General features: G+C 44.1%; 1 protein-coding gene and 1 long non-coding RNA gene across 2 annotated transcripts in view; one reads left to right on the forward strand and one right to left on the reverse strand.

Annotated features, from left to right (window-relative positions):
* The window catches only part of LOC135317915 (uncharacterized), a 28,760-nt gene extending 26,882 nt beyond the window's left edge, over positions 1–1,878 (reverse strand). The window contains exon 1 of the long non-coding RNA XR_010376500.1: positions 1,375–1,878. This is a non-coding gene — a long non-coding RNA (uncharacterized LOC135317915). The remainder of the gene's footprint in view (positions 1–1,374) is intronic.
* Positions 1,879–1,915: 37 nt separating this feature from the next.
* On the forward strand, positions 1,916–21,071 carry CERS5 (ceramide synthase 5). Its single transcript, XM_064474556.1, has 10 exons — positions 1,916–2,201; positions 8,011–8,116; positions 10,243–10,373; positions 11,376–11,433; positions 12,077–12,127; positions 12,820–12,912; positions 14,283–14,411; positions 14,697–14,803; positions 16,678–16,834; positions 19,753–21,071. Exons 1-10 carry the CDS (start codon positions 2,002–2,004, stop codon positions 19,903–19,905), a joined length of 1,185 nt encoding a protein of 394 aa, XP_064330626.1. The 5' UTR covers positions 1,916–2,001; the 3' UTR covers positions 19,906–21,071.
* The last annotated feature ends 93 nt before the right edge of the window (positions 21,072–21,164 follow it).

Below are 21,164 nucleotides of genomic sequence, written 5' to 3' on the forward strand. Positions count from 1 at the left end.
TGATTTTTGTGGTGCCACTAGGTGACACTGTGTGTCCACTTTTTTTCTGGTTGACAGTCAAACGGGCAGACTGCGCTCTCCTATGCAAGAGCATGTGGAAGAGGGGTTAGAACATGGCCAAAAGACATAAGGATGCATGGGTATTTTACACTCCCATTTCTGGCTTTCAGGTGCTTCTCAGGCATGGTAGCTGAGGTCAACTGAGGGTTGTTTTTTTTTTTATTTTTTCCCATCTCCCTATAAGCTTCTTTGTATTGCACTTATCTTCACTCAAGCCTGAGGTGAGTTTGGTTGGGATAGAGAGGGGCTAAGGCCTAGAAGAAATGCAGTGAATGTCCTGCAGCAGCAGGAGAAAATGCACGTGTGTATGACAGGTATATAGGGGAAGGAGGGACAGAGAAGGGAAAAGCAGCCTGCTATCTAGCTGGAAGGGATTAGCAGTTGCACATCATGAGGTGTACAACCTACTGCTGATTTTTCTTTTTAAGGGAGAAGTAAGACTTGATTTGTCTAGATAGAGGTATTGCAAAACTAAGAAAGCTGATGTGCAAGCACATGCTGCTTTCTGTAACCTTTATCTCTTTGTAACAAAATCCAGTTCGTATCAGATTTCCTCAAATTACTAAGCAATTGGAGATCTTTCTGACTGCAAATTGTGCTAAGTATATTCCCTAAGGAAGGGAAGAATATTTGTTGTGGACTCAGATTTATTGAATATGTCTACTACTTGTTTCTTAGGAAACGCGACTGAATCATCGTACAATGCATCCCCAGTTACATGGTACTAAAGCAGTACTGGCTGCTGTTACCAGAGGCTTTAAGGTTATACATCATTAGTTCTAGTTAAATCTGAGGCATCTGTGAGGCTCTGAGATACAAGGACCCTTACTGTTCACTCAGACTGGCTGAACATCTTCAAGAGAAATAAGCACAAGTGGTACTTTTAAAATTAAGTTGTTGATTAAAAAAAAGTGAACAGACCATGAACTAGCCTGTGCTTCAATCTATTAGTTGTTATAGTATTTGAGTGCTTAATGGGCCGTTTAATTCGCTCTTAACTAGACAGACGCTAGAAGAGCTATTACGTGCAAGATGGATCGCTTGCTACAACGTACAAGGTATTTGATGCTGACCACCTTTACAGAGAGTTTAAGAACCTAACTGAAAAGCTTACACAAAGGTTATGCTTTGTTACTTGGTAACCGTCATACCAAGACCGTCAAGCTAAACCACAAATTTTTCTCAATGTTTTAAAATCTCTTAAGGAATATCTTTAAGATTTGCCACCCAGTGCACCTCTCGGTCTCTGTTTTGTGCTTAAATGTTAAACCACATCACGATTAAAATTAGTAAAACTAATCCTTGGTATCTTACCAAAAACTCTTCACACGAGAAGTTGCACTGTTGCTGCTTGCACCTCTGCGGCCCTTCCCTTCTGAAGTGAGTGAAACGGGCTACGAGCCCGCCTGAGGAATCCTGCCTCCTGGGGCTGAGTGGGAGGTGGTTTATCTACGGCAGTTGAGTAGCAACCGCCTCCACAGGGTTCAGGCTGGGCTCGGCGCCTGCCTCACCCGGGGCCTTCCCGGGGGAAGAGGCAGGGCGCCCCTCAGGAGCGCGTGCTTTCGGGCCCGTTAGAGACTTTCCTAAGGACTTCTTTTTTTTTTTTTTCAGTCAGAACAACTCGTCTCCGTTCGTGGAAAATCCCCCCGAGGGCTCGGAAGCGCCTAACGGGCCCCCTTCCCGCCTCCTCCCCTCGGCGAGCGCGGGAGCGCCGCTCGCCTCAGGAGCCCGCCCGCCGCCGTGCGCGCGGGTCCCGCACTGCGCCTGCTCCGAGCTAACGGTCTGCGGGGGGGGCGCAGCCCGGCCAAGCCCCGCCCGTCCGCTCCCGGTCTGCGCATGCGTTGTGGCCGGCGGGAGGGGCGGGGCTGGGGCGCGGCGCCGCCCCGCTGTCGGCTGCGGTGGCCGCCTCGGCTGCGGCCGGCGGGAGGGAGGCGGTGGAAGATGGCGGCGGCCGCGGCGGCGGCGCTGCGGGCCTGGTTCTGGAATGAGCGGTTCTGGCTGCCGCACAACGTGACGTGGGCGGACCTTGCCGGGGAGCCGGGCCCGCCGGGTAGCGGGCTGCAGTACCCGCGGGCGGGACACGTACTCTCCGCCTTCCCGCTGGCGCTCGGTATCTTCACCGTGCGGTTGCTTTTCGAGAGGTAAGAGCGGGACCGCCCCCGCCGCCGGGCGCCCCCGGTGCCGCGGGGCCCTCGGGCGGCGGAGGCGGCCGGTGTCTCTTAGCAACGGGCTGCGGAGAGCGGCGGGCGGCCGCGGGGCCGGAGGCGAGGCGGGCCGGGCCCCCCGCTCGCCCCTCGGGCAGCGCCGAGGCCTTCCGCGGAGGCCGGGGCGGGCTCTCCGCCTGCGGCATCTCCCGAGGCTCGTTTTGTGTGGAAAGGGAATATTGTGTAACCCTGGAACACCTCTCCCGGGAGCCGCTCGGTGTCTGTCGCGACATACGCAAGCCCGTCGGGCTCCTCTCTCCCTTGGCTTTGGATGCCCAGAGGCTCCTCCGGAGCTAGCGGTACCTCGTCCTGAGGCAGCGCAGGGAAAAAGCCTGGGGGATGCACTTTTATTTCTCCTCCTGTCCAGGAGAGCCGCGGCCGGGCGAGGGAGGGACAGTTGCGGGTGGTTTGCGTGTGTTGCTGATCTCTGCCTTTGTTGTGCTTTCCTTGCGAGTTCCTGGATGAGGAAACAGGACTTGTTCACATGGCCTGGGATATTATTAACCAACTTGTGGATCCCCCGCATCTCGGACGCGATGAGAGTACGTGCAGATCGTCGTATCTGCCCCTAAACAGGTGTAACACAGTACTTCTCATTTACTTGAGCACCCATAAACATGATATTAACTCTTCCCCGGGGCAGAGGTTTATCCTTTCCACGATGTGTATCTCTTACAGCCACGCGCAGGGCATGCTGTATGGCTGACAGAGATGTTAATGAGAAAAGCGGATTATTTAAGGAAACAGTTAGGTGAAGCAGCCCAAGACACCTTGTATTCCGTTCGAGTAGTTCATTAAAGATTGATTTAATCTTAAATTTCTCCATTGAAAGGGCAGTAGTATTTCTAAAGCATGAAAAAGGCTGTAGGGCTAAAGTGAGCGGGAATGGAGTTGGTTTTGTGGGTTTTCTGTAAGAAGTGTGGATTTTCTTGAGCTTTCAGAAATCAGTAAGAGGGGGCTAGGTTAAAGTAAAAAGGTAAGCAAACTGTGGAGAGAAATGAGGCAGGCTAGCAGAGTAGGAGAGAAATTTGAGAGGCTCTTTTTTTCTCCATCTTATCTTTCTGCCCACCAGAAAAAGCTTCAGGGAGCTACTGTTTGGTTTTGCACAGTTCAGACCAGTGCAGAGGACCCAGGAACACACGTGGCAGTGCCAAAATGTCATCTCAGCTTGCTGTGCTGGTCTTGGCCAAACGTTCACGCTTGCCAACAGACAAGGAAAGGAAGTCATGAGATAGAATGAAAGGGATATTGTAGGAAGGTGTCCTCACTTTCCAAGCGCGGTTTAGTCCAGGTATCTTAGCCTGGGGAAGAAGTGCAGAAGATTCTCTTTTCTCTGGAGTGTGAGATGTGAGGAGAGATACAGCGCATCCTGCTGCACCGAGTAACACCGTCCTTCTGATAGCAGTTACTTTATCCTGATAGTGTCTACCTGGTTTGTGAAGTTTCTTTTGCAGTGTTAATTTAGGGAAGTGTCAAATGACAAATTAAGCCCTCCACCTACACAGGAAAACCTAGAGACCTGTTTCCTGGGAGGGTGGTTGTTGGGGTTTTTTTTTTTGGCTGTCTGTTGTAGTGTGTCTCAATGGTGGTATCCTGCAGTGAAAGCAGATTGTGAGAGAAACATCCGGGGCAGTTTCTAGTGTGTTTATTTTAAAAGACCATATTTTTTAAGAAATGTTTTTCTCTTTCCTCCTGCCACTTTGAACATGTCATAAAAGTTCAGATTTGTCTTAATAAAATCCCAGTGTGCATATATCCTTATTCAGGCTTTGGGGATGATTGTGTCAGATGTCTTCCTTGCCACACAACTGGCAGCTGGACTTGATGACTCAGCACTTGAATTATATACTTGTGCAGCTTTTTTGTTTTAGCTTCTCTTCGTTTCTTTTCTCTTTTTGCTGTAGATCTTCAGTGTGAGGAAGTGCTTTTGTGACACTGACACCTGTAATGCTGACACATATTTCTGTTAGAGAATGCTCCTATAAATTAACCTTTTCATCACGATATTGGTAAAATATTCATTAGGCTGACTCTGTGGGAAATACGTGACTACAGAGAAAGGTGAAGTCCTGACTCGGTTGGGGGAGTGAATTTTTGTGCAGGCAAGATAAAGAAGGACTTCTGCCCACAAGTTATGGTTCTTTTTTTTGTTTGGGTTTTTTTTTTCCCTTGGTTATACTTGGTGTTATTTCTCCTTATATATCTTGCCCCACTGCAAGCACAGAAAAAATTCCCAGGTATCTGCAAAAACCTGGAGCCTGTTATTCATATGATGTGTTTATAATTACACAGGAAAGCCCTTCAGCACCAGATATACTTGCTACTCTACAGGTCTGAGGAAGGATCCGCAGCATCTTGTGCTCAAGCTGGGGGAGGAAGAAAAAAAAAGTTATTTTAGATGTTACTTCATCAGGTCTGTCTGGAAAATTAGGGACAATTGTGGAATGAGGTGGCTTTATCTTAACACAGTGAAACTGAGAGACTATAGAAAGACGAACTCTTGCTTTGAGTGCATACTTTATAAGTCTTACTGTTTTGCAGGTCGTTCTTCCTTTTCGGAGGTCTAATAGGGAGCCACCAGACAAACTTGGATGTTCTATAAAGAAGGATTCTGCCTTTGGGTTTGAGAAGTACAATGTGCCTGAGAAATATTTGTTATAACATATGAGTCTGTGTACTTGAAAACTGGTGTTGGTTTCAAAAGCAGTCTGTCTTAACCAACATGGAAAAAGGTAGCTTGGAAGGTATGACTGAAGCCAATGAGCAGGTACCTGTTCAGAAAAGTGTAATAGAAGTACTTAAGTGGTGATAATTCCTTGCTGGGAAGGTGTGGCAGTAAGTTGACCTTGTGAATAGTTGCTGCAGTTAAGATTTATGTGGAATCATAAAATAATTTAGATTAAAAAGGACCTCTGTAGGTCACCTTGTCCAGTCCTCTCCCCAAAGCAAGGCCGATGTTTTAGTCAAGTCGGGTTGCCTCATGGTCTTGTGCTTTTCAGTTTTGAATATCCCCAAGAATGGAAACTACTGTCTGGGCAGCTGGGTTTTTTGGTGCTTCACTGCTATTGCTATGCTGAATTTGTTCTCGGGGGGACACAGTGCACAACTTGCGCATCTGACACTTATTCTGGCGCCACAAAATGCCAGGGTTTTTAAGTGTGAGTTTTCCCTGATGAACACCTAAAGGAAAGAGCGTGTCGTCTTGGTATTTTTCTGGATTGATCATTCACTCCGTATTCCACCTGCAAGGTGGTAACTGGTGAAGGCAGTTGGGCCGTGGCTGCTCGGTGGACGCATGAGAGTGAGCCAGCCATGGCCAGCCCAGGTAGAAGCACCTGGCGTGGCTAGCCGGGAAGCCCTGCGGAAGGAGAGTTGTCATTTGCAGTTCCATTGTACGAAGCCATTACTTGCAGAGTTAGAGAAACTGCGTTACGGCGTTGGGTTAGACTTCCTTAAAAGTAATGAAATCCATTGCTGCCATCCTTTTCCTTCCTCTTTCTGTGACTGGGACTACCTCCCTTGCCTCCATTGTTGTGACTTGTCTGTTTATTTTCATGTCTGTCTGCTTCTGTGCACCTAGAAATGTTTGTGGTTTTTCTTTTGGTTTGCTCTTTGGTCACACGCATGCTTGACTGAGTAACTTGTGTCCTATGCTCTAGCTGTGGCCTGAGGATTACTCTTGATTTCCCCCCCCCCCGATTTCTGGAAGCATCTGTATTTTTTCTCTAAGCCTGCTAGTGAAGGAAGCCTACTATTCAGGAAGAGCTTCTTACAAAATTTTGAATTTGTGTGTGTGTGTGTGTTTATTTTTGCAATTTTCAGATCCCAAAGTGAATTATTTCTGCATCTTTTTTTTTCTGAGGAGATGCCGTTTCTTCTTTCCTTGATGCTTCAGGTTTTGAAGTCTAGAATAATGCCAAAACTTTGTATGAATCACCTAGAGCTTTCTTAACAATTCTTTCTCTTCCTTATGTGTTCTTAAAATAAAAGCAGCTCTCCTGAACAATAAATTAATTGAATGTGCAGATTTTTAGATGTTTCAGGTTTCCTCTCTTATGTGAGGAAACTGACCCAGACTGAGTATCTTCAGGCCAGGATTTTTTTTTTAATAGAGCTGTAAGTACTGTGTCCCAGCAAATGAAATAAAAATCTTTGGCATCCTGCGATTGCATGTGTCTGCTTCTTTGCTGCTGTTGTGGTATATCCTGTAGGAAAGAAGAGTATAAAGACGTACGCTTTTATGGGGGTCTAGCCAAATGTTTCATAACATCAGAACATGAGTTCTGGCTGGTGGTCTGTATTACAGAGGAAGCAGTGAGCCTTTTGAGCCAAGCTAAAAGGAAATAAAGGAAATAACTTTTCTTTTTTTTTTTTAAAGCTATGACTGTTGAAATGAACAGGACGTATGGAGAAGTGGGGTAGGACAGTGAAACCTGGGGCCACAGCGGCTATTACATGTTTAGTATTTTCTGAGAGCAGGGGAGTTCCTTTGGGATTAGTCACGAACTGATCTGTAATTTCTCAAAGGGAAAACCCCACAACCTGTGTCTGTTCTTAAACACAGCCATAGTTATTTGTTACTGAAGTACTAACAGTGTACTCCCACGAATGGTTGCTGTTGGAATACTTGGAGTTGTGATTCTCCTGAATTTTAATCTCTCCTTTAAAACACAAGGAGAAACGGTAACAGATGTAGCGGTTGGAAAAAGCAGCGTTTTCTGCTTGATGGCACTCTGAGCCTGCTAACTGCAATACATCCATGTAATTTGTTGTCTTCAGTTGTCTCTGAAACAATCTCTGTTTCAAAGCAAAATAGATTTAATGATGCAAATGTTGGGTCCTTTACAAAATTGGTTTTGAGAAACAGGTTAATTGCTCACTCTCTCAGAATGATTGATTAAAAAAAAAATCATAGCCGCTCCTTGAAACCCCCCCTGTTTCCCACCAACGGGAGAGAAAACAATTCACGTGTTCAGGTGGCACGTGAATATGCGTTTTTCCAATGAATCCTGTGCCCACTTTGACACAAAGGTACAGCAAAGCCTAATAACTTTTGAACATCTATATATTAATTTTAGTTGCAAAGCCAGGCTTTGTTTTCAGAGTGTCTGTGCTATAAAATTCACAAAACATTAGATCAGCTTTTGGAATATGCAGTACATATAGGACTGAGATACTGACGTCTTGGGGCTTTCAGACCGAGTGACTTGTTAAGTATTCCTCACTCTCCTGAAGGAAACAAACCACTTTGTTTTTCCCAAAGACAAAAAAAAACCGCCAAAAAAAAAAACCAACAACAAAAAAACCCACTGTGTGTCTTTTAGGAGCTGTCTCACTTGATCTTCCCTTTTTTCTGAGCTATGTGACACCAAGGTGCATTCTGGAAATAAGGCGTTTTGTTTAAAGGGCTCCAAGGGCTCTGGCATTTATGTTTGCAGAGGCCTCCTCTTAGCAATCTATTATTTTATTTCTGGGTAATGAGAATCACCCTGGGGGAACACATTCTGATCCTTACCAGCCAAGGATGTTAAGATTTAATTTTTCACTTCAGATGTCTGTGCTGTCTGCCATTACCATTTGGTATCACTTCACCTGTGAAGTGTCTTTAAGCAAAGCGAGTGGAGATCTTCAAAAGCTTTTTGGATCGGTTTTGCACTTGGTGAAATGTCAGGGTCCTTGTTATTTAGGCAGAGGACGGAAACAGATATCTTGTTTTAATCTAGCTCTTTCTTCGGAACTCTTTCAGGTTTATTGCCAGGCCGTGTGCCATAAACCTTGGCATTCAAGACAGTGGACCTCACAGAGCCCAGCCCAATGCAATTTTAGAGAAAGTGTTTACATCTATCACTAAGGTAAGTCATGCTTCAAATTTCTTAGAAATGGAGGCCTATAAGTAAGGGGGGGGCTTTTTGCTTCCACACTTCTAGTTTGAGAGAAGTGCACTTCACTCTGTGCGTGCACATCGAGTGTGCTCTTCCTTATTTTACTTTGCCTCTGGCATGTCCTTCCTGTAGCAAAGTAAATTCTCTTTATGGCTGACCTATGCTTTTGTGCACAGAAGAATCTTGGTTTTGTTTGTTTGGTGTGGTTTTTTTTTTAATTAAAAAGTGTTCTCTTTTTAGAAAGGCTTCTTTCTTTAGTTCCCTGTCTTTGTCCAAATTGTAACAGGTGGTAATTCTTGGTTTAATAAAAAATTTCCCAGTATCTTTCCCTTTCTATTGTAAAAGTGCTGCTCTTTTCCTTGACATCTCTTCCTTTGCTGGTTTCATTGGCCAGTTGCGTGAATGCCTTCCTCTTACTTTTGCTCTCTACTGTGGAACTGGACAACAGCTGTCACAGTGGAAGTCAGCTATTTAAGGGAAGCGTTCCATCAATGGAAGTGTGCCCTGATAAAGGGGGGGGGTGTTTAACATTGGCAGTAGGTGTTTCTTCCGATTGTTTCATGGTGTTTCTTTCACTTAAGCTGACAGTGCTCCGTTGCTCCAGAATTACAGAATTCCACACTGTCTGTACTCTGTTGAATGCTGCCAGTGAAATCCATAGTCAACACGATAGATTTTCATTAAAGATAATGAAATGGAAGGTTTTATGTTCTGATTTGGTGATGCTGAACTTCATTCTGAGCTGAGTAGATAAAGTGCTCGGGGAATGGAAGGGAAATTCTATAAAACCTTACTAAAACTCGTCTCATGGGAACATTGAAGTTTTGAGGTATTTGGAATGACATGTGAGCTGAAAAGTCCCTATGATTTGATGTTGGAGGACTCTTATGTAGGGGGTGTCCTTGAAATTAATGTTTAGAAAACCCATGAGGACGCACACTGTGCAAAATATATCTAGCTTATGAAAACAGCTGCGTTTAACTGTACCAGGCGGCTTGTGTCTGCTGTTGGATGTGGAGGACCAGAATGTGGGGTGGCACTGATGCAGGGGAAAGATGTCATTGCTGTTCTGAAATCGGAGCTCTGTCAATTCTCCTTTGAGGCAGGTTCACTTCCAACGCAGAAGTGTCAGGTAGCCCGACCCGTTAAAGCCTAGTGAAGTGCAGAGAGATCCGGTCGTGATGGAATTACAGCAAAGTCATGCTCTCATAACTGAAAATCAAGTGACAGATGATTTTGCTTTTCAGTTGAACAGTCTGGTGACTCTTTATGAAATCCGCATTCTGCATAGTTTTTTGGGCTTGTCTGTAACTCAAGTAGTAAAATGTGTTTATCATCTTTCAGTTGTAAGAGCTCCCTGGCAGAGCTTGTTTAAAGGACACTGGTCTGAAACTAACGTGCCTTATCTCACCACTGGGCCATTTTAGAGGTAGTTATCAGGTTTTGTTCGCTTTGTCTCTTATAAATTCATTTGTGTCATTTTTCAACCAGCTAAACTGCCAGTAGAGTTTCCAGTCAGAGAACAGTGATACGTTCTTTATTGTACAATTATTTCAGTTTTCAAATTTAACTTGCTTTATAAACTTTGATAACAGAAATAGTGCCATCTCTGCAATGCCCTTTTGGAATATACAAATATCTAATGTGTTAAACCAACTCTTACTTGAAAGTTTCCCTAAACTTGCAGTGAGTAGCAACACTTAAATGTATTCAGCTTTAATCTTCCTGAGTCATGGGCTGTTTGAATTGATGTGCAAGTTTTAACAGGTAGGACAGGACATTTTAAAAGCTCCTCGCCCCAAATTAAGAAAACGAACAATTGCATTCTTTGTCATAATGTGCTGTCAAATGACGAAATAGATGAGGAAATATTAAATCAAAAGCATTCTGAATAATTAAGTAATTAGTAGCTTATGAAGGTTAAACTTGAATGAACATTTGTGGCAATGGGTTCCTGCTTCTAGTCTATATGTAGCACCTTCCTAGTATGGATTTTTTGTTACCTGTGCATCATTTCTATCATAATACAGAGGGGATCTCAGACTGCAAGTAGGTTGAGAGGTCGGAGAAATGACATTTGTTTCATTTTCCTTCAGTCTCCAGATGGAAAAAGGTTAGAAGGCTTGTCAAAGCAGCTAGACTGGGATGTTCGAAAGATCCAGCGCTGGTTTCGTCATCGGAGGAACCAGGACAAACCCACCACCCTCACTAAATTTTGTGAGAGCATGTATGTTTGTGCAGAGGCCAAGATGTGGCTTCATCTTAAAGCTCCAGCTGTATGTTCTCTTTTCTAACTGAAACTGTGGTCAGCTGCTCATTTAAACTAGTGACTTGGGGTTGGCTGGTGAAAGATAAATTCTTCTATAAGCAAATGAAGGAAGGTAGGAGGGCTTTTTAAAATTCAGCATTCTGAAATATTTTGTATACGTACATGAGAGACCAGCACACATATACAGGAGTTACTCCTGTCAACAACGAGCAGCTTCAGATAGCGGACCAGGTCCTTACTGCAAACACAGCACTGCAGCGCGTGTGTGCACGTATGCACATGCGTGTGCACAGCTTGAGTTAATGACGCTGAAGACAAGTCTGCTGCCTGCCCAGTTATGTCGTAGAGCAGCGTTTCTTCCCAGACAGAATGACCTTGTGGCTTACACAAGGGTGTATATACTTTTATACAGACACTTCTTGGATTCCTCTCCTTTTCATTTCAGTTCATTCTTTTGTTCTTTGTTTCTTTCTGAATGCTTGCAGTTACCTCTGTTAGTGTAGTAGCATCTGAATATTTTTTCCTGACTTGTTATTTCTTCTGTGCTCGTTTCTTTCCTTTCCAGTAACTTTCTTCACATTAATTCTTCCCCCCAGTATGGTTTTGTCTGCTTAAAGCCGCAAGGTAAGAGGGACAAATATATATACTAGGATACCTTCTGGATAACAATGACTTATCTTGTTGTTATCTTGTTATTGTCTGTTAAAGCGTATGGATGATGCATGTTCACTCTGAGCTTTATTTCAAACTTGGCGGTTGATACAAACTTGTGTGTGGTGTGAAAACTCTTAAATAGGTTTATTACGTGAAATATTTACAAATGAAGGATTACTGTTTGGTGGGTGAAAGCTTTTCAGGTATCAGAATTGGGCTTTTTCACAGTTGTTCCAGTTTTTGTTACAAATGTTAACCAGAAGCTATTTCTATTTCATAAGCTTAATTTTTGCTTCTTTTTTTTAGGTGGAGATTTACATTTTATTTAAGTATATTTTTTTATGGAATCAGGTTTCTCTGGACGGTGAGTTGATCTGTCATCCCCCCCGCCTTGCTGTTCTGTGTGACGTGCGGCTGGGTTACGGCTGTCCTGCTGAAATACAGGGGGTTTGACCTACGGTGTCACTTCTTGCATGCTTGCACCTAGCTTAAAACAAGGGGGCGTAGCTGTTATAGTCATCTTTATGTTCCCTTATTTGAGATCCTGGGGTTTCTGTTTAAGGACCTTCTTTACACTACAGGAAAGCTTCTGTACAGATCTGTCATAATGAAAATATTAGAAACTTATTTGTCCTGTTACCTCAGAGTGGGGCAGAACTGGGGTTTGTTTTGGTTTTGGCTTTTTGGGGATTTTATTGTGGGGTGGTTTTTTTTTTGCTATGGAAACTGCTTTTTTTTTTTTTTTTCCTCTCATCCCCTTCTTGAAGGAATACAGATTCATCTCTGGGTCTTTATTAGAGCTGTATGATTATTCTTTGAATTTCCATCACAGTATAACTTGCCTTTGACTGCAGAAAGAATATTTTGAATCACTAGGATGGTTTACAATAACTTGAGCTTGACTGGTAGAATCAAGATGAAATTTCAGTGAAACAGTACTGTAGTGGTCAACTGCCTACTGGGAAATAAAAACCCAGTAGAATAATAACTTATCTTTTCCCCTTTAGGCGCCCTGGTTTTGGGACACACGACAGTGCTGGTACAACTACCCTTTTCAGGTAGGAGATAAGCACTTACTAGATTCCAACTTTCTGCACAGTTTCAGGCTTTATTTTCTGTTGATGATAGCAGATTGCAACTCAGTAGACTTGAGCACATCTCGTTATTCTGCGGGGTGGCTGCTGCACAGGCTGCAACCTGGTAAGCATTCTAGTGAGTGAATGGCCATCCCTTTTGGAAGGCACAAAGACGGCATTTACTCTTCCTGTCTTCAGATCCTGGTTGGGTTTGTCAACAGCAGCGTTTCCTCAGGTAGAACTGACTCAGTTCATATTCATTTTATGTTTACGTGCTGCTGAGATGATTAGAAGTTAAAAAAAAATGCATAAAATTATACTGGTAACTTAGTATTTTCATTATGCAGCAAGTATGACCGTACAGAGGGCAACCAGTGCATTTCACTGCCTGGTTTTCCTAATCCAAGAGGCTGCAGTATGAGTTGTAAATATTGACAAGGGAATCTTACTCCTTTTGAATGAAGCTCAAGCACTGAAGTATGTTTGTGTGACTAAGCGTAGAGTAAGATGTACGTTGCTTAAGCTTGTTTTTACTAAACCTTAATTCTGGATCTTTTAACTTATGCGTCAGCATTCTGGAGGAACAGAGTGGGATGGGAAGGAAAATGTTGATTTTAAGGCAAATTTTAAAGTACTTTTGTCCTTTAACTGTGCTATCTTTGTTTGTTTTCCAGCCTCTAACATCCAGGCTTTATTATTACTATATCTTGGAGCTGGCCTTCTATTGGTCTCTCATGTTTTCTCAGTTTACAGACATTAAACGGAAGGTGAGATTAACCAGAATTGCACTAACCACTTTGCTAAATAGATAGGACTAACAAAAAATGGGAGTGTGCCTGGCCAGTAAAGCTAAAGCATAGTAATAACTGTATTTTCTTCCTCATGCACATCTTTGCGTAGCCTGCCTCCTTCTGTAATCACTACCCAGTCCTGGGAAGAAGGGAGGAGCAAGCCTGATATGCAACCTGGTGTATCCTTGAGAGTCCCCTTCACCTTCCAGGGGAAAGAAAAGAATCACTCAATACCTCCCAATAAAAAGTTATCAAATCATTGCGTAAAAAGAGATTTAATTAGAAGGCTTGCATGAAACCGTGAAAATGAGATGCTCAAAGCAGTACCTTGCTGAGCTGGGTTAGAAAATGGCAAGCGCTAAAGCAATAATAAATGTTTTTTTGAAAGTAATTTTTCATCTCTGTGCGTAGCAGAATGATGACTGGTCGCAATTGCCAGAACCTAATTCCGCTGTGCTGCGCTCTAGGATTTGGCTTATTGTTGCTGTTGGAAAACAGTTCATAGTAAATCATGGTTTATTGCTTCTGTTATGCAAGCTGCAAAGTAGCAAATTATCCCAATCCTTGGATTGACTGTTCAGAAAGAAAAGTTTGCCTGGGATTTTTTCTCTGTACTGAAATATCAGCAGGTGAGGCACTATCGAATATCATGGAGCTGCAGAAAGGGAGTGACTAACAGCATCCGTGATACTGTTGATAATGCTTAATTTTGTACTCTGACTTGAACAAAGCGGATTACGTTCCCCGCTGCGAGCATGGTAAGGTGCGGCGATGTGGAAGCGGCGTACCCAGAGGCCAGACCTGGAAACCGCCCCTGAATGTATGCGCATTGTAAACGTTCTTTTAATGAAGTGGCCTAGCTCTTGCTGTTGGGTTCTCTTGTGCTCTGTGCCTGCTATGCTCTGGCAGGCTTTTGCACACTGACAGCAGCAGCAGCAGCGTACTTAAAATTTGTGCCGAGAGCTGAAAGGACTAGCAACATGACTGTAAAACCAAAAGGAGCCAGAAATAAGAGCCGTGTGTTGTCCTGTCAATCTTCTCAGTGGGGTCTGCAGGTGTTCTTATCTGTACCTTGCATGGGTGTGCCAAAGAGACTGTGCTGTGCCTGCCTATGCAGAGTTCTGACTTCCCAGGAGCAGAAATGCTGGGAGAGACCTTTCTGGAACCTTTAGCGATGATGGTTGATGATGTGTGATGAGCTGTGCCTTACATAAAGTGGAGTCAGAGTCTGAACTGAAGTAATCCTATGACCCCAGTTAGTCAGTTTTGTGGCTCTGTTCCAAACCCTTGTAAGAGCCAAAGAGTCTTCATTCTTTTTTTTTTTTTTTTTTTTATTCTGTTTCCAGGACTTCTTGATCATGTTCGTCCATCATTTGGCTACAATTGGACTCATTACATTCTCTTACATGAATAATATGGTGCGGGTTGGAACTCTGGTGCTGTGCCTTCATGATGCATCAGATTTCCTTTTAGAGGTGAGTTTCCTTTCAAATCTTGGCATACCTAATGCTAGTGTGGTCTCAGGGGAGCAAGCTGACTTTTCCATTCTTGATAAACTGCATTAACTATGCCGTAAAACTTGTGCTGCTGATCCTGCCTTGTCAGCTTTTCCTCATAACTGCTTTAGAGCTGAGAATAATCCCTAAATGTTCCAAATGCCTTACAAATATGATGGCTTGAGGGCTTTTGAAGCTCTACAGCCTGGTAATTACATGAGTGCACAAAGGGAATAATAGTCTCGTGTTTCTCGTCTCTTTTAGGCTGCAAAGCTAGCCAATTATGCCAAGTACCAACGTCTCTGTGATGCTTTCTTCATGCTCTTTGGTGTCGTGTTCATTGTTACACGGTTGGGCATTTATCCTTTCTGGTAAGCACCTTGAGCTGTAAGGTCTTGTTTGTTCTTCCAATCCGTTAAGCAAGGCCTTTGTATTTAGACTTCTTGTAAGCATTCCAGCCTGTACCTCAAGGCAGCCTGAAGTTGCAGACAGCCCACGGTTTGGAGCAGTGCGTTCAACTAGGCACATGAAGAAACCTCTCCACAGTCAGCTGAGGGAGTGTGAGAAGTGACTAGAATCCTAATGCACAGCTGGCCCCTGTGCTCATACTGCAAAGTGATGACAGTGCTTACTAGCTGGAGCCAAGTCAGCCGGGATCTGCTCTGAAAGACTTGAAGGGCTGTTCGCTTCTCTTAAGAAGTTTTGGAAATAGTCACAAATGAGGCACGGTCTCTTGAGGCAAATTTGATTTTTGAGTATCTGGCTTCGTCATCGTTGCAGTTTCTGATTCTTATGACAGTCGTGTCCTTTCCTTGTGTCGTGACTGTTCAGAGCCTGAAATAGGCCTTATGTTTCTTGGGAGGTAAAACACTGGCTAAATGGCTTATAACTAATCATCCTATAATGAGATTCCCTCTCACCTCAGTGGGTCAGGCTTGGTGAGGTGGTTCTGTGGATGAGCTGTTATCCACTTCTTGTTCCTGTTGAGTGTGGTGAAAATTTGGTTACACCTGGTAATTACTCAGTTTACTTCAGTTTTTCTGCATTTATGTATTTCCTAGGCAATGGATAGCTTGCATTCCCATTCTTTTTGTGTGCCTTGAACAGTAGGCAGAAACAATATTTACGCTTTGCTATCAGGGTTACAATTAAAGCTCTTGCCTGTTTTCTAGTAAATGCATCAAAGGAGTCTGGATAAGGAAGAGCTTTAATTCTTATGTCTTCATAGGCTCCTTCCAGTGACAGATGAGATAGCTGTCATTGGTTTTATTACTGTTGTCTGTCATGAGGTGATGCTCTTGCATCATGCTATTGCTCAGCAGTCCTGTAAATCTTTAATGTATTTTCCACTGGCTGTAATGTAATTCCTCACTTTTGCAGAGAAATCTGGCAAGCTTGCCAGGGTATTGCAGACCCTATGCTATTTCAGTTCACGCATATTCCCTTCCCTAATTAGTAGTATAAAACATCAGCAGATCTGTGGAATTGCATTTAATTCATCCATAAACTGGATGTTAGATGTTTCTGTAGCTGCATTTTGGGGGACTTGGGTTCTCCTTTGAAAGGCTTGTTTTTCTTTTCTTGTGAAATGTGAAAATCTATGCGAAATTAATGACTTCTTAAAGGTCTCTCCATACCTCTGCTTCATAAAATCTAAAGCATTTATTAAATTACTTAAGTACTGGCAGTAACTCCCAGCGACAAGAGCGGCAAAACAGTAATGAAAGAAAGCACAAAGCTTTGTCCATAAAGCATTTTTTAGTCCTCCAGCTTGGCAGGAGGAATCTATAAAAATCAGAGGGAAGAGAATAGCGCACAGGGAGGGAGGCCGGCCTACTGGGAGCAAAATTCCTTCCTGATCTTTAAATATGGGTGAAGACTGCCCGAGTACGAATGTGTTAACGGTTGTTTTGATGACCAGTGCAGCTTGACATCACTTCCTGTAAAGTTGTTATAAATGCTCATGCTTTTGAGAAGGAAATTGGCAGCAGATCTGTATGTGTAACCAAATTGCAGAACATTCACATCTCCTGTTTGTTGCTCAGTTCAAATGTTTCTAATTAGCTTTAGTCTGTCTCCTGACTCTGGCAAGAGAGTAGCCGCATCGCTGCTCTGACAGGAGCAAAGCAACAGATGCTTAAATGAGGTGCAAACAGTCGTGCATCTGGCCAGGCATCTTAATTTAGAGCTGGAAGCCATGTGACCAGCACAGTCGATCTGTAATGTGTGTCTGGATCTCTTTTAGGATTTTGAATACAACCCTGTTTGAAAGCTGGGAGTTGATTGGTCCCTATCCTTCATGGTGGCTATTCAACGGGCTTTTGATAACCTTGCAGTTCTTGCATATCATCTGGTCTTATCTCATCATTCGCACTGCCTACAAGGCCCTCGTGCGGGGAAAGGTAAGGTTGCTGGTGACTGTTTTGGGTCCTCTTTCCTACAAGCTCTGTTAAGCAATTGTGAGAAAATGGGCCCTTCAGTGAGGGCTGGTACTAGCTCTCGAGGGACTTGCACCAGGAGTGCTTTGTAGAACGGTAGGGGTTTTTTTAACCTTGGTTGCCCTGCAGACTTGAGTTGCCGGGTGTATGCAAAGGCCAGGGATGCTTTCCTCTTTGTTCTGGGAATGCAGGAAATAACACCATTTCCAGTACATTCAGATGTTGTAATAATAGCGGTGATGGCAGACTTACGTACTTCGGAGTGTAAGGTGGTAGTAGGCTCTTTTTTGAACAACCATATAGGATGTTTTCCAGATGTCCAACTCCAGCTGGTTCTTGGGGTGTGATGGGGGTTATCTATCTTCTACTTGTTAGCGCTAACACAGGCTTCTGGCTGTCAGTGCAGGCCAGGCATTGAGCTGCAGCATGCAGAGGAGAAAGGGTTATCAGAAACGCAGGGGGGGTTGCTGGTTGTCACTGGGCTAATGGGATGCAGGGTCTAGCTTAGGAACCTGGGTATTCTGATTGTAATTTGCGTTGGGAGTCATAGGGAGAGGGAGGGTGAGACTACAGGAGCTGCTTAGCAACAGGTATCGCCCTAAGAGTGAACGATGCTGACTTCTGACTGCAACCTCAGTTGCAAGCAAAACTTCAGCTGAAGCAGCATGTGACGGGTCACACCAGTCTAGGAACTAACTTGACACCCAGCCTGTGCATCAAGAGAAGCCACTTCCTTTGCAGCTACCAGAGAGCAACAGCTGATTTCATAGCACAAGTGGGGGTTTTTATCAGATATTTGGTATTCTGGTCTGAGTTTCTCTCATGGCTCTACTTTATTTTGTGTTTGGCGTATTAGCTGCCCCTATGCATGGAATGTAACCTTGAAAAATATTTATATCGTAGTTGTCTGTGGCAGTGATCGTTAGGGAAAGGCATGTTTCAGAGTATGCACATCATCTTTCAATCTGTTCCCCACAGCTGCTACTGCAAATGTCTTATTTTCTGTCTGTGCAGCTGTTTCTGAATCCTGAGGTCTACATCTTTTTCCTTTCCTTGGTTCTCTCCTGTCCAGGTGACCTAAGCAGAGAAAGGACTCTAAGCTCTGTCTTCTTCATTCTTTTCTCCTTTTCTTTGTGCCAGATTGGAGCTGGACAGTTTCATCCTTTGCATGTAAGTGTGATCTGTCCTCCTGTTTGTTCACTGAAACACACCTGTGTCTGTTTCAAGGCTGAGACAGAAGCAAAGCGATGGTCTTTGGGCTTTAGATGGCTGGTGCTTTCTCTTAGGATGTTTCTTCCCCTGGTGATACAGTGCTGGTTCTGACAGTATGCTAAAATGGAGGTTTTTCCAAAGGTCAAAGCAGTGTCCTGGGGTTTGTTCTTATCTGCTGCCAGCTGGCTGAGTGACCTTCACCTTTCTGCTTTTATACACCCACAGAGACTCTGATGTCTGTCTTTAGTGCTCACTAACACTGTGCTGAGTGGAAGAGGACAGGAGAAATGCAAAGCTTTTTGCAAAAAGGAGTAGAACAGCCGCTTGTCCCCCCCAAATAATGGGGAAAATTTGAAGGGATTTCTGCTTCCTTCCAGTGACCGTTTGAACTTCCAACATAGCAGGAGAGTGGGGAAAGATATCAAAAGGTCTGGCAACAGACAGAAGCCAGAACATCCAACAGGCCTCTCAAAATCAATCCTGGAGATCATTAACTTTACCTGGCTTTCTGCCAGATCTTCAAAAACTTCCTGCTTGGTGCTGTTTGAAAGCCCTAACCCTGACTCGAAGCAAGCAGAGCAGAATGAAATCCTGAAATCCTCGGAAAGGTGCTAGCTGTGAAATGCTCGCACATCAAGTAAATGAGGGCTATTAGTTGCAGAGGCAGAAGCGTGGAGAGCCTGCCTTGGGGTGTGCAACGCGCGGGCCGTTCAGGCAGTCACTGCTCCGCGCTGGTGAGTTTATGGCTCTGGCACCCCGCCGCCAACCAAGGCGCTTGTTTGCAGTTAGGGCCGGGCTTAGGATCTCTTCCCTTCACCTTCTGGCGTGGTTGGCTCTGTGGTGCTGGTACAGTGCCCTCCCGCGGCACTCGCAGCAGCCGGCAGCAAAGTGCGCCTGGAGCTGCTTCGAAAGCTTCTAAATCCCATGTACAAATCAAATTCAGCTGGATTTGCAGTCAGTCTTCTAATTAAAGGCATAACTCTGTAAAGCAAATCTAGACCTCTGGGCTGAGATGCTCCTGTTCCTGAACAGGTGTTTGCTGGATTAGATAGTTGTCTTTGTTCTACAGCCCACTGCACAGGCTTTTGCTTGTAAATGAGTTCTCCTGTGTGAGCCACAAGCTGCAAAAATGAGATGCCCTTTGTGCAAACAGTAATGTCATAAAAATAGCTGGTTAGCTCCCTGCAGGACAAAATGTTCTCTCTAAAACTGATATATACATGTCTTTTGGTTATCATACTCACTGATAATTATGGTGTGAGTAGTTTTTTGATTCAAAACAAATTTGAAATTTGTTGTTTGGAAAAGCGGCCTTTAACCACTCTAGAATGCAGCTCTTGGAAGACAAGAACAACCAAAGATCTACAGTGTCCTCGGATCTGGTGAGAGGAGGGAAGAAAGCGTAGTGCTTTCACACATGCACGGAGTATTTGGAAAATGGAACTCGTCTTTCCAAATTGTCATTTTCAGTGTCTGTGTCTTGCATCCTGTATGCGATGACATGCTCGTCCTTGTGAGTTTGAAGTGATTCAGGATCAAATGTAGGATGTAAATGTAATGGACTGAAGCTGGTTATTCAGATGGACACAACCTTCTAACTGTTGTTTTCTGTGAGTTTTTCAACTTCCCTTCTCCCCTTTCCACTACCAAATCTCATTTGAAATGTTTAGGTATCAAAAGATGACCGCAGTGATGTAGAGAGCAGCTCTGAAGAGGAGGATGTGACTTCCAACAGCACAAAAGGAGTTCTCAGCACTTCAAGTAACGGCTCCAACCGCATCAATGGCCACGTGGCTAGTGGCCAGTGGGTGGAAGAGGAGTAAGGCTGTGGGTTGGCCTTGAGCAAACACGAACTTATCTTTAAATACCTAGATGTGTTGTGCTCCACATTCCCAAGTGATCTTTAATCAAGATACCCCTTCCCTAGAAACCTCCAGCAAATCTGAAATGGGCACAATCCAGACCAGTCAGAGGCTTTGCACAACAGAAGAGATAAAGCCAATGACTAGGGCAAAAACAAAGCTGCAGATTTCACTTTAAGCCATTTTGTACTTAAATCTTAGTCCCGTCGATATTTGTAAAGGTGTCTTGTTTGTGACAAACTGGTTTTTACGAGGATCAACTCAAAACAACAAGTTTGGACTAGGCTGGCTGCCGACCGCAGGAGGGTTACGGTGCCATTTCAGCGATGGTTTGCTCCAGTGCAGGATCAGCATCTCTCCTTGATGCACTCCAGAAGCCACTTAAGAGCACGGAGAACGCAGGGTCCCATGGTTCCCTGTCCAAGCTACCCTGGCTGTAGCAGAGACTCTTTTTCTCAGTCCTGCTGTGAGCGCTCTGGACTACAGCCAAGCTTTGAATTGGACTGCGCTACAACAGAAACGTTGTTCTAACTCGCCATCGGGGTGCTGTGGGCTAAGGAGGTTCTAGCTTACATCTCTGCTGTCACGAGGGACCAGGCCAGCGTTTTCTGCCTACTTTGGTGCTGCAAACCCCTCTGAAGTCTTGACTACAGCCTTCTGAAACGGGGGAGGGGGGTTGTTTATTGCCCCTGAGATAACTGTCACAATACTTGTCTTTTAAATTTTTTTTTCCTGTTGCAAGTTGTGGTTTTGAAGATGTTTCTAGGCCTGCTGGAAACAGCTATCCAAGCTTGGACTTGAGAGCTGTCCAGTACTGGTGGGCTGTTTTAACTTTCCACAGAATAAGGTGTTTCAGTCCTGTTTGTCTGTACTCTAAGCCAGACGGGAATGTTGTGGCTTGGATTTTGTAACTGGGTGAAAGAATCACTGGGCTGGAAAGGCAGCCGCACCAGAGGCTCTGCTTCTTCTTTTTTTTTTTTTTTTTTTTTTTTTTTGTTACTAAATGGTACTTGGGGGCAAGGGAAGACCCGTGTGTCAATCATGAGCAGAATTTTGGAAACTTCCTGAGTTGTTACTGTTTTATACTATTGTTTACTCTTATCTATGATTAAAACATGCTTCAGAAACTTGGTTGACATGTTTCATCTTGAGAATCATAGAACAGAATTAGAGAATGCCCTGAGCTGGAAGGGACCCACATGGACCATTGAGCCCAGCTC

Source organism: Phalacrocorax carbo, chromosome 27, assembly GCF_963921805.1.
Source record: "Phalacrocorax carbo chromosome 27, bPhaCar2.1, whole genome shotgun sequence".
Taxonomy (NCBI): domain Eukaryota; kingdom Metazoa; phylum Chordata; class Aves; order Suliformes; family Phalacrocoracidae; genus Phalacrocorax; species Phalacrocorax carbo.